Source organism: Ochotona princeps, chromosome 25, assembly GCF_030435755.1.
Source record: "Ochotona princeps isolate mOchPri1 chromosome 25, mOchPri1.hap1, whole genome shotgun sequence".
Classification (NCBI taxonomy): Eukaryota; Metazoa; Chordata; class Mammalia; order Lagomorpha; family Ochotonidae; genus Ochotona; species Ochotona princeps.
In genome coordinates, this window is record NC_080856.1 from 24,870,601 (window position 1) to 24,885,433 (window position 14,833).

The window sequence follows — 14,833 nt, forward strand, 5'->3', positions numbered from 1 at the left end:
ACAGCTGCAGGCTGGGAGCGGGAGGGCCCAACAGAGGGTCTGACCAAAGGCCATGGTCAATGCCCTGTGCCCAGGCATCTCCCTGGGCCTGGGGGTGAGGCAGATTCTGCACCCCCTCCTTGCTCCCTAATACTCCTGCCTTCCCTGTGCCAGTCCCCACCACACCCTCCTCTACAGCCCCTGAAACGCTGCTGGACGCTGGACACTTGGGGAGGGGCAGCTCTTCATTCACTCCTTTACACATTTGCATCTCATTCACACCCTATCTGACCACCTGGGGGGAGTGGCCAAGGGCTAGGACCTGCCTCCTGCCCCCTTTGAACCCTGAGGAGTGGCGGAGGAGGTCCGTCCACAGGGTGGGACTGCTGATTTGGGCAGTCAGGCGAGAGAGATGGGTGTGCGTGGAAAAGCGGCTCCCTCTGACCTGCCCCAGGTTTCCCCCACACCTCCCCTCTAGCCCAGCTCCCCCTCCTCCCAATCAGAACGCTGGCATGGTCTGACGTCAGCCCCTCAGGTGCCCTTGCCCTTGCCCTGCCTCCAGCAGGAGCAAATCCTGGGGGCTTCTTGTCATGGGTGTGGGGATTTGCAGTCAGCTGAAGGGTCAGGGCGTGAAGGGAAGAGTGGGTGAAACTGAGGAGGTGGGGAAGGAAGAAGCCAGAAGGGAAGCAGCCCAAGTCAGAACAGGGCGAAGCTCAGCCCCGAACTTCGAGGGCAGCAGAATGCCGTGGCCCTCAGGACAGGTGTTGTCCTTGGCAGGCTGAGCAGCGTGACCTTGACGAGGTCGCTTTTCTCCTTGAGCCGCAGTTGCCTCATCCGTCAAGTGGGGATGAAGGGACCTGCTCAGGCTGTCTTGCAGAGGCGCGCGCGAGGGTGTGAAGCTCCTTTGAAAGATGGAGAGGCGCCATTAATATTCATTTCTGCGTCCCTTCCCCGGATTCCAGCCTCGGCAACTGCCCTGGGCAATTGCCTGGCTTCAGTTAGCTTTCTGCAGAAGACGCCTTGCCCCACACCTCCCTAGCGGCGCGCGGATCCCACGCCTCTGCCCCTCCCACTCAGCGCTCTGCGCTCAGGGTCACACCAGCCGGGGGTCTCGAGGTGGAGGGGGGGCGGGAAAGGGAGACGCCGTCGCGCTGCGTCTTCTGCAGCCGGGGGTCCCTGCTCTGACCCGCGGGTGCCGCTCTCTGCTTCACCCCCGCCCCACCCCCAGCGTCCCGGGATGCCGTCTGGAGCCAGGATGCCCCACCAGGGGGCGCCCATGGGTCCCCCGGGCTCACCGTACATGGGCAGCCCCGCCGTGCGACCCGGCCTGGCCCCCGCGGGCATGGAGCCCGCCCGCAAGCGAGCAGCGCCCCCGCCCGGGCAGAGCCAGGCCCAGAGCCAAGGCCAGCCGGTGCCCACCGCCCCCGCGCGGAGTCGCAGGTGAGTGGGGTGGGGGGGCCCTGCGCGGAGGGGGTGGTCAGGACCCGTGGGAACCAGGTGGGGAGAGAGGCGGGGCTTGGAAGAGGCGAGGGAGAATGGTTGTCAGGGAGCAAGGCTTCCTTGGAGGAGCGGGCTTAGGGGACCCTGGGCTGTTCTTTTGTGTGCCCATGGTAGACAGCCGGCTGCGTCGCAGCCAGTGCCCCTGCCCTACACGCACCCCTTGCTCTCTGCCTTGTCAGCTGCCCTGCCCGTCTCTCCATCCCTTACTCTGGATGATGCTTCGGTCTTGGGGGAGGGTGGAGCCCACAGGACTGAGGGACGCTGCCTTGGGACCGTTTCTCTGAGTGTAGTTCTCAGGGGACGCCTCCCTGCAGCCCCCTGGCTGGCCGGGTCCCCACCCAGGCGCTCAGTCGGAGTCCCTGGCCACAGAGTTGGGGCCTGGGGACTTGCTCTGGGGGTTACTTGTCCCAGGGGATTCTTAAAAAAAAAAATTCAGAAGGGTGGACGAGTCGTTGTCCTCGGTTTTCCGGCCCATGTCTGTCCCTGGCCACCAGGGCCACCGCACCTGCTTATCTGGGCAGCTGGGAGCACCCCCAAAACCCCTGCTGGCCCCTGGTAAAGTGATACCCCTCTCGGTTTCAGCATTTAGCCAAACACACATGCTTCCTTTTACACAGCAGATGGGTTTTATAAAGGGTGAAATGTCAATTTTTCCTCATTATTAAATATTTCTTACATATCAAGGAAAATTCACCATTTATAGGAATTACATCAATTCTTTTGCAGAGGGGAATACTACATTGAACAATGAACAATAATTCGTTGGTTTATCTTTTATAAATGAAGAGTTTCACAAAGATGATTGTTTTAAAACAAATCAGACCTGTAAGGAAAGTTCTTGCCCGAGGTTTCTAGTCAGGAAGGGGGCAGTGGTTGAGAATCCCACGTGGGGGCAGTATGGAGCCATTCTCTTGAATCACTTGACCCACCAAGGTTTTCGGGGGAGTCGCCTGCACTACCTGCCCACAGTCAGCTTGACTCCTACCCCAAGTCTCTCTCTCTCTCTCTCTCTCACACACACACACACACACACACACAGGACAACTGCCACACTGTGGGTCCCTATGAGTATCCTGTGGTCCTTCACCCTGGTGGCAAGGGCCTAGCCCATTAGTGTCCCCTGCCTATCAGCATCCCCTGCCTACCAGCTTCCTCTGCCCACCAGTTTCCCCTGCCCACCAATATCCCCTTGCCCACCAACGTCCCCTGCCATCAGCGTGCCCTTGCCCACCAGCATCTCCTTGCAAGCCCAGGGCAGCAGGGATGCGAGTCCCCTCTCTCAGCTCAGACCACCACCTCTCTCCCCTCCTTGCCTCTGCTTTGTGGAAAAGGAAGGCCCTCCAACTCTGACTTCCCTCCCTCCATCCCCCCTCCTCCCAAGCCTTTCTCAAACCTTTCAACAACTCTCATCTCTCAGCAGCACCTTTCCTAATCCCCAACCCCTCTCTCCAGGGCTGCATTTCTAAGACCCTGTGGGTAAGGCAGGCTAGAAAGGAACTCCCAGGCCAGAAAAGGGAGGGTCACCCCACTTCCCAAGAGAGGACCGAGCATCAGTCTCACACCCCACTGCTGCTGCCCTGGGGCAGACAGACAAGCCGGCAGTGGGAACCCCAGCCAGGCAGGCGGAGATGTCGGGATAATTTAGCAGGTGGCCTCCTTACTCCCAGATCTGTCACCATGGTAACCTGTTTTTTTCTTTAAAAAATGTACAGTGCCAAGAGGAGGAAGATGGCTGACAAAATCCTCCCTCAAAGGGTGAGTGCCTTTCACAGTAGCCCCCCCCCGCCCAAAGGGTGAGTGCCTTTCACAGCAGCCCCCCCCCCGCCCAAAGGGTGAGTGCCTTTCACAGCAGCCCCCCCCCACCCACCCAAAGGGTGAGTGCCTTTCACTGCAGCCCCCTCGCCACCCCCCTTCATGCTTCTTCCCCTCCCCCTTTAGGAGTGGAGCTTCACGGTACAGTCACTTTCACTTTTTGTTTAAAAACCTCATTAAAAAGTGAGGCTTCCCCAGGCCTGCAGGAGGAGGTTGGGCAGAGGGAAGGGATGAAGCCAGGGAGACTGGGCCTGGGGTACAGGGGGCTCAAGCCCTGTGGTTTGAAGACACAAAAGGTGTGTGACAAAGAGCCAGCCGGAGTGAGAGGATCAGAGGCCACCAGATGGAGTGCAGGGAACAAAAGGTGACCGGAAGCCGGCATCCAGGCCCAGAGCTAGGGCTGAGGAACCACACTGCAAGACCCCAGGGGTGGGGCTGGGCGAGTCCCAGGGCAGTGGCAGCACCAGTGTCCCTAGCTGTCTCAGAGACCCAAAGGCTCCAGGAGTTTTTGCAGCGAGCCTGGGGAAGCCGAATGCCCAGCAAAAAGATCAGATGAGAAGTTAAGTGCTGGCATTCACTGAGCTCTGTAGTTGCCTGGGTCCCCTCCTCCCCCATGATGACACCCAAGAGGGCAAGACCTTTCTTTTTTTTTTTTTTTAATCCCATTCATAAGGGGCCCCTGCTTCAGTAGACTGGAACCTTCGGGACAGGTCCTATTTACACTGTCAAAATTCCATGCCCTGCAACCAACCAACTCCCCACTATTTCCCTTTGGTACCCTGGAGTCATTACACATAGGCCATGTTCTATGGTACAAGATTAGCTGAACCCGTGATCCCCATCTTGCTCTCCTCTCCTTCCAGATCTGAGAGCTGGTCCCCAAGTCCCAGGCCTGATCCCCGTTTTGCTCCCTCTTCTCCTTCCAGATCCGGGAGTTGGTCCCGGAGTCCCAGGCTTACATGGACCTGCTAGCGTTTGAGAGGAAACTGGATCAGACCATCATGCGGAAGCGGGTGGATATCCAGGAGGCTCTGAAGCGGCCCATGAAGGTGCCTTAGTGTGGGGGTAGGAGAGGGCTGTCAGTGCTGGGCCAGGAGGGGTGGCTTTGGGGCATGTGGTCTCTGCTCTGTATTACACCCTGCATCTACAGCAAAAGCGGAAGCTGCGTCTCTACATCTCCAACACTTTCAACCCCGCCAAGCCTGATGCAGAAGACTCCGATGGCAGTATCGCCTCCTGGGAGCTGCGGGTAGAGGGGAAGCTCCTGGATGATGTACGTCCTGGCCCAGGTCTCTCCAGGTGTCCTGGGGTGTGTACGGACTGAGAACTCCCACAGATGTTGGCATAGAGGGTCGGGGAGTCAGCCCTGGCTGCAGTGGGCAGTCAGGCTTAGAAAGACATCCTGGGTGCCCCTCGCTATGCTGTGTGCTCACTACTGGCTCAGGCACCCTCCATCCCCACCGGCCCTGTTTCTCTCCCACAGCCCAGCAAACAGAAGCGGAAGTTCTCTTCCTTCTTCAAGAGTTTGGTCATTGAGTTGGACAAGGACCTTTATGGCCCAGACAACCACCTTGTTGAGGTAAGACGGAACCCCCTTCTGTCTTGGTGTTTCCACCCTCCCATGGGCCCTGTTGCCTGAAGAACTTGCACAGTTGGGGCAGGGAGCACCCTAGACCCCACCAATGCAGGCAAGCCTGCACGTGACCCAGCTCCTCCCCCCTTGGATAGTGGCATCGGACACCTACAACCCAGGAGACAGATGGGTTCCAGGTGAAGAGGCCAGGGGACCTGAGTGTGCGCTGCACACTGCTCCTCATGCTGGACTACCAGGTCAGTGCCTGTGCCCACCCTGCAGCCACCACCCCCCTCCCAACACTCTCCTCTGAGACCTCAAGCACCTTGCTCCTTCCCTGCGGTCCCAAACTGCTTGGCTTTGAGCTCTTCCTGTCCTTCCCCAACCTTTTTTGTTTTTAAATAAGATTTATTTATTTTTACTTGCAAGTCAGAGTTTTAGAGAAAGGAGAGAGAGAAAGACAGAAAAACCCTCCATCCATCCACTAGTTCACTACCAAATGACCACAATGGCCAGAGCTGGGGCAGTCCAAAGCTGGGAGCTGGGCACTTCTTTTGGGTCTCCCTACTTCTTTTGGGTCCTGCAGGAGCCCAAGGACTTTAGCCATCATACCTCCATACCAGTCCTGCTGCCTCCCTTTTGTAAATCTGCTTGTCATTGTCACCCTTTCCCAGCCTCCCCAGTTCAAACTGGACCCTCGCCTGGCCCGGCTGCTGGGGCTGCACACACAGAGTCGCTCGGCCATTGTCCAGGCCCTGTGGCAGTACGTGAAGACAAACAGGCTGCAGGACTCCCATGACAAGGAGTACATCAATGGGGACAAGTATTTCCAGCAGGTAACCTCCCTCCTGAACCCCGGGGATCTGGGCAGGAGGAGAGTCCCTCTCCTAAGTAAAGTCCAGCCCGCCCTGCTCAACGCAGGGTCCTCACTTGTGATCTTGCAGCCAAGAGAGCAGGGTTCTAGCCCAACTTCTCCCATGGATTAGCTCTGCTCTGCATCTACTCCAGTTTAATCTCCTCTGGGTAGGAGGACTTGGAATCCTACAAGGCTAGCAGCTTTCTGGAACCCAGAGTTAGGATCCCAGGATCAGGTCCTGGGTCTCGATTCTGGGTATGTAGCTTAGCTATTGGGAGCCTTGTTCCTTATCCTTGAAGTTGGACAATGATTCCTGCCCCTCTCCAATCTTTTGGGCAGTTAGGACAATCAAATCACTATCACAATGTGACTGGTGAACTTTTATTGATTGGTGCCTTTTAAAATAAACACAGCAGATGAACGGAGGCATATGAGCAGCAGTGGGCATTTATTAAACACTCACCCCGTGCCAGGTGGCTTTGTGTCCTTTATGTTTGTTCGTTCTCAGAATTCCCATGACAGCCCGGGGAGACAGGGAGCCCTGGTATTCCCATTCCACAGATGAGGACGCTGTGTTGAGTAACTCACTTCAGGTTGCATAGTGCGCGGTGGAAGCAACACTGAGTCCCAGGCAGGCAGCCCCAAGGCCCAGCACAGACCCTTTCTTCATCTGCCATGCTGGTGATGATTGCCACCAGTATGGCTCACCTCAGTCCCTCCCCACAAAGGCTCTCAGACCTAATTCCCATCTCTTTGAGCCCAGCAGTGATCTCTCTCACTCCCATTGCAGATTTTTGATTGTCCCCGACTGAAGTTTTCTGAGATTCCCCAGCGCCTCACAGCCCTGCTGCTGCCCCCTGACCCGATTGTCATCAATCATGTCATCAGGTGAGACGGCTCCAACTTGCTCCTCAGCCCAGGAATTGGTTCCTTCCCACCTCTTCTCTCTCCCCCGACCCCTGCCACTCCCACCCCGCTCCCTCAGGTGCAGCTGCCCCACCCCAGTCCCTTGGCACCTGCGTGGGTTCAGGGACACCAAGGGCCATGACTTCCCTGGCAGTGTGGACCCATCAGACCAGAAGAAGACGGCATGCTACGACATTGACGTGGAGGTGGAAGAGCCACTGAAGGGACAGATGAGCAGCTTCCTCCTGTCCACGGCCAACCAGCAGGAGATCAGCGCCCTGGACAGTAAGGTGGGGCCCAAGGCCAGAGCTGGCACAGGCCAGGAGACCGCAGAAGCCAGAGCAAGCTGGGAACAGACCAGAGTGGGGGTCTCTTTTGGGTCTCCCTACCTGAGAGAATAAGGGGACACACGGCCCTTCCAGGCTGCTTGGATGGCAACTCCCCCGATCCCAACAATCCCAAGCTTCGCTCCACCACCCCCTCCTTCCCTGGGGCCTGAGAATAAGCCACCTCTCCCTCCCTCCCTCCACGCCACAGCCCTCCTCTCCCGAGTCACCACAGCCAGGTGGAAAGCATCTTGTCTTTCTACCTGCAGATCCATGAGACGATCGAGTCCATAAACCAGCTCAAGATCCAGAGGGACTTCATGCTAAGCTTCTCCAGAGACCCCAAAGGCTACGTCCAGGACCTGTTGCGCTCCCAGAGCCGGGACCTCAAGGTGAAGAGGGAGACCCAGGGAGGACTGCAGTGGAAGATAAGCACATCAGCAAACAGTGACAACAGCCCCCGGGGTGGCACGGCTGACCCCACGCTCCCCCTCCCAGGTGATGACTGACGTTGCTGGGAACCCCGAGGAGGAGCGCCGGGCCGAGTTCTACCACCAGCCCTGGTCCCAGGAAGCTGTCAGCCGCTACTTTTACTGCAAGGTACAGAGGGGCCCTGCTGCCGGAGGCGTCCCCTTCATTCCCTACTGCTCCCCCAGGGGTGACACCTCACCACCCCAACCTCTCCATGCGATGGCTGCCCTGCTTGGGAGGGAGGGGGTGTCAGGGGGTCCTGACCACTCACCCAGGAGGGGAGGGGATGCCATAACCCTGCTCCTGCTGCACTTCCCTAAAGATCCAGCAGCGCAGGCAGGAGCTGGAGCAGTCGCTGGTTGTGCGCAATACCTAGGAGCCCACAGGAAGCACCACTGCAGAGCTGCCGGCCACCCGCTCCCCTGCCGCCTGCCCCTGGGCGCCGGGAGTCACTCCTCAGCCACCTCGTGGGGGGATGGGGGTGGGAGGGACTGGATTAAATGTCATTCACCTGACAGCAGCTGCGTGTGGTCATTGGAAACAGGGAAAGGGAAGGAGGGAGGAGGGACACTCGAACTCCCCATGCCCCCCCACCAGATGGTTCTTTTCCCATTGTTCCTAGACCTAAAAAACAGCTTGGTAGAAGACACTTTTAATAACATTATCTTATTTTTAAAAATACAGTGATGAACCCTCCATCTGTGCACTAGCTGGCTCGTCCCGTGTCAGTCCAGGGCACTATGTGCTGTTGGCCTGCTCCTGCTCAAACAGAGCCATGGCCAGCTGGGCGCGGCCCCCCAGCCCTTCCAGGTTGCTGAGGCGACAGCGGTGGTAGAGCTCCTCACTGAGCCGAGGGCTGCAGTCCCGCACGGAGAACTTCTGCACCAGCCCTGGCTCTACGGCCCGGAAGAGGTGGAGCCCTGAGAACCGGAGGAACACATCCATCACCTCCAGCCCCTCCAGGGCTTCCTCCTCTTCCTGGCCTGCCAGCTCACCGGCCAGCCGGGCGCGGGCTGCCAAGTAGTCAGCGTTGTAGAAGCAGCCCTCTGCAGATGCCTGCCGGTCAAACCTGCCCCCAACGGGAGCCCCCCGTGAAGGGTCCGCACCAGGTGGGGATGGGGGGTCAGGGCCAGCCCCTGGGGGTCCTGGGGGGGACCTCTGTGGGGACAGGGCAGGGTTGAACTCCTGGAAGTGGACTGGGAAGAAGGCCTGCCAGCCAGAGATGGCATTCATGCGGCAGCGGTTCAGGACTTCTGGTCCAGGCCTCGTCCACACGGTGGTGAGGAAGAAGAGAGTGTCCACGGGGTGCTTCTTGGAGACCACATCCATGAGGCGGACCTGGGAGGGCGCCTCTGCTCGCACAGCAAGCCAGGCCAGCCTCGTCCCGGGGTACCTTCGCTCCAACTCCGCCGCTGTGGCTTTCACCCCCAGGAATGGGTCCTGGGCCCCGCGGCCACCTTCCCGGGGCCCGTAGACCAGCAGCAGTGTGAGCAGTGCATGCTCCCGTGGCTCCAGGACATTGGCTGCGAAGGCTTCCAGGAAGGCTGGGGCTGCAGCGGCGTCGGCCACCAGGAGAGGCAGCACCAGCTGCACCCGGGTGGCCTCAGTGACATAGGGCATGGGCAGGATCTCCACCCGGCTCAGCGGCCGCAGCAGACTGACCCTGCGGGCCAGAGCCCGTCGATGCCCACGCTGAGTCACAGCTTCCAACAGCAGGTCCAGGGTGTATTCCATGCCGCGTGCAGGATCAAAGCGCCGGTAGCCATTGAGCAGCCGCTGCTTGTGGAAGCGCAAGCGGGGCTGATAGCGCCGGTTGAGCTGTTCCAGGGCAGTGTCCACGGCATCACCCACGTCTGCCCCACTAGCGCCCTGCAGCGGGCACTTGGGAGCCCCGTCTACGCAGGAGAAGGAGTGTTGCTCCGTGAAGTAGTCCCAGCCCAGTACCTCGAAGCGCGAGTGAGGTATAAACGGGGCAGGGAGCCCAACAGGCCAGCTGAGGCCTGCCTCTCCCTCGGGCGTCAGTGCTGTCAGGTTCCGGATCTGAGCCTGCGTGGGAAGCAGCAGGCCTCCTGTTAGTGCCCCTCTGGGATTGGCCTCAGCCCCAGGAGCCCTGGCTCTCGGGTGTAGATGGCTAAGCTCTGCCCTCACTCCCGCAGCAGTGAGCAGAAGGGTCTGTGTCTAGCCATGTGCCTAGCATTGCTCATAGAACAATGCAGGAGTATGAGTCCAAGCCACCTTAGATAACCGCTGGCAGGTGGAGGAGGTACTTTTGCACAGGTACAAGTATCCTGAGGTACACAGCTCCACAACCTCTCCTCCCCAGCCCAAGGGAGCCATTTCTCTTCACGTGAATCCCTCATAGACCTCGCTTTGCAGCCACACTCAAACCTCTGACAGCCTCCACATCCAGCCATGTCATCCCTTACTCTCCACCCGTGGGCTTGTGTAGCGCAGGCCTAGAAGTCGATGGACTTCTGGGTGTGTGCCTCCTGACTAGACAGGGGCAAAAAACCGACCAGCTTCTGCAGTCTCAGAGTGTGGCCTCATCCCTGCCATGATGTTGGATGAGGGAAGGCCAGCCTCTCCTTCCCCTGCCATCAGAGGAGGCCAGCGCAGCCACCCCCACCCTGGTTGCCACTTACTCTATACATGGACCTCTTGGGCTCCCTCAAACCCTGGGACCTTGGTCCCTGAGGGCCCACTTTCTCTCCTTTCACTCACCTGCAGTTGTTCGATTTCACTGTAGGCCCGCTCCAACTCCAAGGCACTGAAGCGTTTGTGGAGCCGGTACATGAGGGTCCCGTCGGAAACGGGGTGCACAGCGAAGGCGTTCAGGAAGGCTGGACTCCCCTCCTTCTCGGGGTCCCTGTTTTTGGCCAGTTCGAAGGAGTGATACTGCTGTCCCTGGAGGGAGCAATCAGCAGTCAGTCCCACACCCAGACTTGGCCTTTCCTGCCCTCCACACCCACACCTGCTGTCGGGGATTTAGAATGACGAACGATGGGAAGAGGAGCTGCTGTTGGCATCTCGCTTGACCCCAGTTCTTGCTCTCACTGCCTACATCTTAGAAAGGCAGAAACGAGGCAACTGAGGGTACCCTAATCCACCAAAGGATGGCACGAGCCAGACACACCTCTTTACCAGCACTCTGACAGGTCTGCCCTTCCCCAGGACAGCAAACAGGATGTCCTGTGGGCAGCAATGGGGTCACCTTATGCCCTGGGTAGTGTCCATAACTGGTGTGAAAGAGGAAGGGGAGGGAGTCGCGGAATGAAGGAAGGGAGGACTGCTAAGAAGAGACAACTTTCTGACTTGCTCAGGGGCTCCTCAGGGTTTTACGATCACCAAGGTTGGGGCCAGCATTGTGGTGTAGATTACCCTGCCACCTACAGCGCTGGCATCCCATTTATGAATACTGGCTCACATTCTGGCTGCTGTTTCTGATCCAGCTCCTTACTAATATACTTATTTTTTTTTAGAGACTTATTTATTTTTATTACAAAGTCGATATACAGAGAGCAGAGACAGAGAGGAAGATCTTCTGTCTGATGATTCACTCCCCAAGTGAGCACAACGGCCGGTGCTGCGCCGATCCAAAGCCGGGAACCAGGAACCTCTTCCGGGTCTCCCATGTGGGTGCAGGGTCCCAAGGCTTTGGGCCGTCCTCGACTGCTTTCCCAGGCCACAAGCAGGGAGCTGGATGGGAAGTGGAGCTGCCGGGATTAGAACCAGTGCCCATATGGGATCCCGGCACATTCAAGGCGAGGACTTTAGCCGCTAGGCCATGCCGCCGGGCCCCTACTAATACACTTATAAAAGCAGTGGAGGATGGCCCAAGTTCTTGGGTCCCTACACCCACAGGGGATACCTGGATGAAGCACTTGGCTCCTGGCCTCAGCCTGGCCTGGCCCTGACTATTGCAGCTATTTGAGGAGTGAACCCACAGATGGAACTATAACTCTGCCTTTCAAATAAATAAATCTTGCAAATCATGGGAGTTGAGCAGGAGTGCCCAGGGGATGGCACAGTGGCATCACGATAGCCACTGCTTCCAGCCTAGGGAAGTCACCACTGACTTGGCAGGGACTGGGACTGACTTAATAGAGCTGTCACCTGGTGCTGCGAGACACAGCCGACACCCAGCGAGTCGATGAGACAGCGGCCAAGCCACTCATCCGGGCGAGCACTGAGGATGTCCCCGCGACAGCCATCCAGATGTGGCCGCAAGCGCAGCAGTAGGCTCCGGGACAGCAGATAACCGAAGCCCCCATGGCAGTACCGGGCCTGCTCTCCTACACCAATGAACTCCTCGGCCCGGCCCAAGTACAGGTCTTGATTGATGCTGAGGTGGCCTGCCAGGGCTGCCAGGCGGGGGGCCTGCACATACGTGTCATCCTGCATGATGAAGAACCAGTCGTAGTCGGCCCCAAAGTGTGTGTGAAGGTGGCGCAGGGTCTCCGACATGAGCCAGGCCGGCCGCTCGTCCCCGTGAGAGACGACCTGCATTCCAGCTGGAGCCCGGGCCCCTCGCTGTCCAGTGAAGTAGAGTAACCGAGGGAAGTGGTGGGCCACTGTGCGGTTCACAGCTACAGCCAGCGTGGACAGTGTGGCCCGGGAAGTAAGGACAGCCACCAGCAACCGCTCCCGAGAGCCCAGCTCGGTCTGGATGTACCGAGTCCTGTGGAGAGATGAGTGTGTGGGCAGTTAGGATCCTAGTAGGCCCGGCTCACACAGCCCTCCAGGAATTGGGGAGTTGGGGCTTGAGAAAACAGAAGACACCCTCTTCCTCATCCGTACTCATTAGCCCCTGGAGTACGTATCTACTGAGGGGCTGACCCTGGAACAGATCTGAGGAGGAGGAGGTCTCCTAGGCGCTGGATGTGTGGGCACCCTGCAGCTTCCCGCCCTGCCATAAGCTAGACATGGGGTGGGTGCTGTGATGCAGCAGGCTAACCTGCTGCTTGTGAAGCCAGCATCTTACTTCAGAGCTCTGGTTCACGGCCTGCTGCTTCCTGCTAAGGCACTGGGAAAACAGCAGAAGACGGTCCAAGTACTTGGGCCCCTGTCATCCACATGGAAGACCTGGATGGAATTCTGGTCTGACTTTGGCCCGAATTAGCTCTATTTTTTGTTACTGTTGCTTTTGTTTTTAAAGATTTCTTTATTTTTATTAGAAAGGCAGATCAGATTTTATGGAGAGAAGGAGAGACATTCACTGGTTCGCTACAGCCGGAGCTGAGCTGATCCAAAACCAGGAGACAGGAGCTTTCTCCAGGTCTCCCACATGGGTGCAGGGTTCCAAGGCTTTGGGACATCCTCTACTGCTTTCCTAGGCCACAAGCAAGGAGCTGAATGGGAAGTGGAGCAGCTGGGACACACACCAGCAACTATATATATAGGATCCTGGTACTTGCAAGGTGAGGATTCAACCATTTAGCAACCACACCGGGCCCAAATAAATACATTTTTTAAAATACCCTAAATATTCATTTAGCAACAATGGATTAGTTTTCCTTAGACCTGAGGAGAGACAAAACAGGAAGCATGATGGAAAACAAGACAAAGAACTACTCCAATGAACCTAATATTGACATGGAAAGACAGAGCAAAGCCTTATAGCAGCCCTGAGCCGACAGCCCCTGGCAGCCAGCTTCTTACCTGAGCACCTTCTTGTAGGGTTTGCTGGGATCCCTGGAGTAGGGGATAATGCGGGGTTTGAAGTCCTCATCGCTTTGGTCCAGCCAAGTCCTTGAGTCTCGATTCTGTGGCCCCGCTGGCTCCCCCACAGCCTCTAGACAGGGATCCTCTCCCTCACCCTGGATCCAGGAGACGCGCAAGAGGCTCAGGCTGCAGCCCAGGGAGAGCCCCAGGATAAGGGGCAGCGCTGGACGCAGCAGAGCCAGCAGCGAGCTCAGCCTCATGGTGGGGGGACCTGCCCTTCGGGTGCCCTGGGGGGCAGAGCCTCAAGGAAGAGCAGGCAGATGGGCACTAGGTCAACAGACAGCATGCAGTTTTACCCAGGGAACCTGGGGTTCCTGAGGGCCACACCAGAGCCAGCTGGGCCCAGCATGCCCAGAGAGATGGAGCACCCGGTCTCCCCAAGGCCCTTAGCCCCAACAGCAATAAATACGACAGTGATGTCACCCACACGTCCAGAGAAGGGAGGAAGCAAGACTGGGTGCTGCTGAATCCAGCGCAAGAAGAACTGCACACAGCCGGAGACTGGGTCTACGACCGGAGGATAGACAAGGGTTTAGGGAAAAGCATATGATCCACCGAAAGAATAGCTCCTGTCCAGAGGAGCCTGCCTGCTTGTGCCTCTGCTGAAGGTACCCCCTGGTCCAGCCACCCACTCACTGCGCTCGGCTCCCAGGACAGTCAGGACGACAGCATGGTGCTGGCCAGCAGCAGAGAGGAGCCGCTGGCACAGTGCATACAGCTCTGACCACCCACAGGTGAGGGGTGACAGAGACGGTGACTCAGCGGCGATGGCTTCTCAGAGCAGCTATGGCTGATGCAGCCATTTTGCAAGGCATCCGCTGAGCGGCTGCGCAGCCCACCTTGGTGGAGCAGTGAGGGACGACAGGCAGATGACAGTCAGCTGTGCTGAGCCAGCGACCCGGGGTCTGGCTTCCCCCGGTTCCCCAGAGCCAAGCAAACCCACCCGCAAAGCACACGAGGTCACAAGGGAGGCGCAGGAATTCCACAGAACAAGTGCGTGAAGCTCGGCCCGTCCTGCTCTACCCTTCAGCAATCAGAAGCCCAGGCTGGCCCTAGCAGGAAGGCCCTAGAACTTTCGCGGCTGTTTGTGGTGTCCAAACAGAAATAAATGGGCTACGCCGCGGGGCTGCAAAGGAAGGGGGCGGAGGGGGCAGCTTGGCGTCTCCCCACCGGGGTCAGGACAGGCAGCACGGAGGTGGCGGCTGAAATAGGGAAGGGCAGAGATGGCACCAGTGCCGCACTGAGGCAGAGGTGCGGGGCGGGGAGGGACGCTTAAGCCCCCACGGGAGCAAGGCTGGGAAACTACAAGGCCGGACGCAGGGCGGTGGAGACCCCGAGAGGGACAGCCGGGGTACTGGGGGACGGCGCCCGTAAGCGCCTGGACGGGTCAGGGACGGGGGAAGGGGGAACAGACCCCAATGCCCAAGAAAGCGCCGGCTCCGCCGCTGCAGCCGCTGCCACCTCACAGCCACGGCCCCGCTGCTTCCTCTTCCGCCCCTGTCAGTCACTTCGTCTCTATGGTGACCGCATCCGGCCGCTCGCTCTGCTCGCGCATGCTCTCTATGGTCCCTCCCTGCGCATTCACCTTGCAGGACAACGTGGACAACCTGAGTCCGTGCCACCAGCCTCCCGGAGATCGCCAGCGTACATCCTACAGGACCTACATGCCCTTTCAGCTCGCTCCATCGC

General features: G+C 58.5%; 2 protein-coding genes across 3 annotated transcripts in view; one reads left to right on the forward strand and one right to left on the reverse strand.

Annotated features, from left to right (window-relative positions):
• Positions 1-7,940, forward strand: part of SMARCD3 (SWI/SNF related, matrix associated, actin dependent regulator of chromatin, subfamily d, member 3) — a 30,994-nt gene extending 23,054 nt beyond the window's left edge. For both annotated transcript variants that reach the window (XM_058681249.1, XM_004594403.2), the window contains 12 exons: positions 1,208-1,419; positions 3,192-3,234; positions 4,218-4,340; positions 4,442-4,564; positions 4,775-4,870; positions 5,020-5,121; positions 5,539-5,700; positions 6,511-6,608; positions 6,781-6,916; positions 7,222-7,344; positions 7,451-7,552; positions 7,746-7,940. In XM_058681249.1, the coding sequence (XP_058537232.1) occupies positions 1,208-1,419; positions 3,192-3,234; positions 4,218-4,340; positions 4,442-4,564; positions 4,775-4,870; positions 5,020-5,121; positions 5,539-5,700; positions 6,511-6,608; positions 6,781-6,916; positions 7,222-7,344; positions 7,451-7,552; positions 7,746-7,799 (1,374 nt within the window). In that variant the 3' untranslated portion in view covers positions 7,800-7,940. The remainder of the gene's footprint in view (positions 1-1,207; positions 1,420-3,191; positions 3,235-4,217; positions 4,341-4,441; positions 4,565-4,774; positions 4,871-5,019; positions 5,122-5,538; positions 5,701-6,510; positions 6,609-6,780; positions 6,917-7,221; positions 7,345-7,450; positions 7,553-7,745) is intronic.
• Positions 7,941-8,059: 119 nt separating this feature from the next.
• Positions 8,060-14,630, reverse strand: CHPF2 (chondroitin polymerizing factor 2). The gene is made up of 4 exons (XM_004594406.2): positions 13,082-14,630; positions 11,537-12,101; positions 10,145-10,327; positions 8,060-9,469 (listed from the first exon to the last, which is right to left on the reverse strand). Exons 1-4 carry the CDS (start codon positions 13,342-13,344, stop codon positions 8,162-8,164), a joined length of 2,319 nt encoding a protein of 772 aa, XP_004594463.1. The 5' UTR covers positions 13,345-14,630; the 3' UTR covers positions 8,060-8,161.
• Between the last annotated feature and the right edge of the window lie 203 nt (positions 14,631-14,833).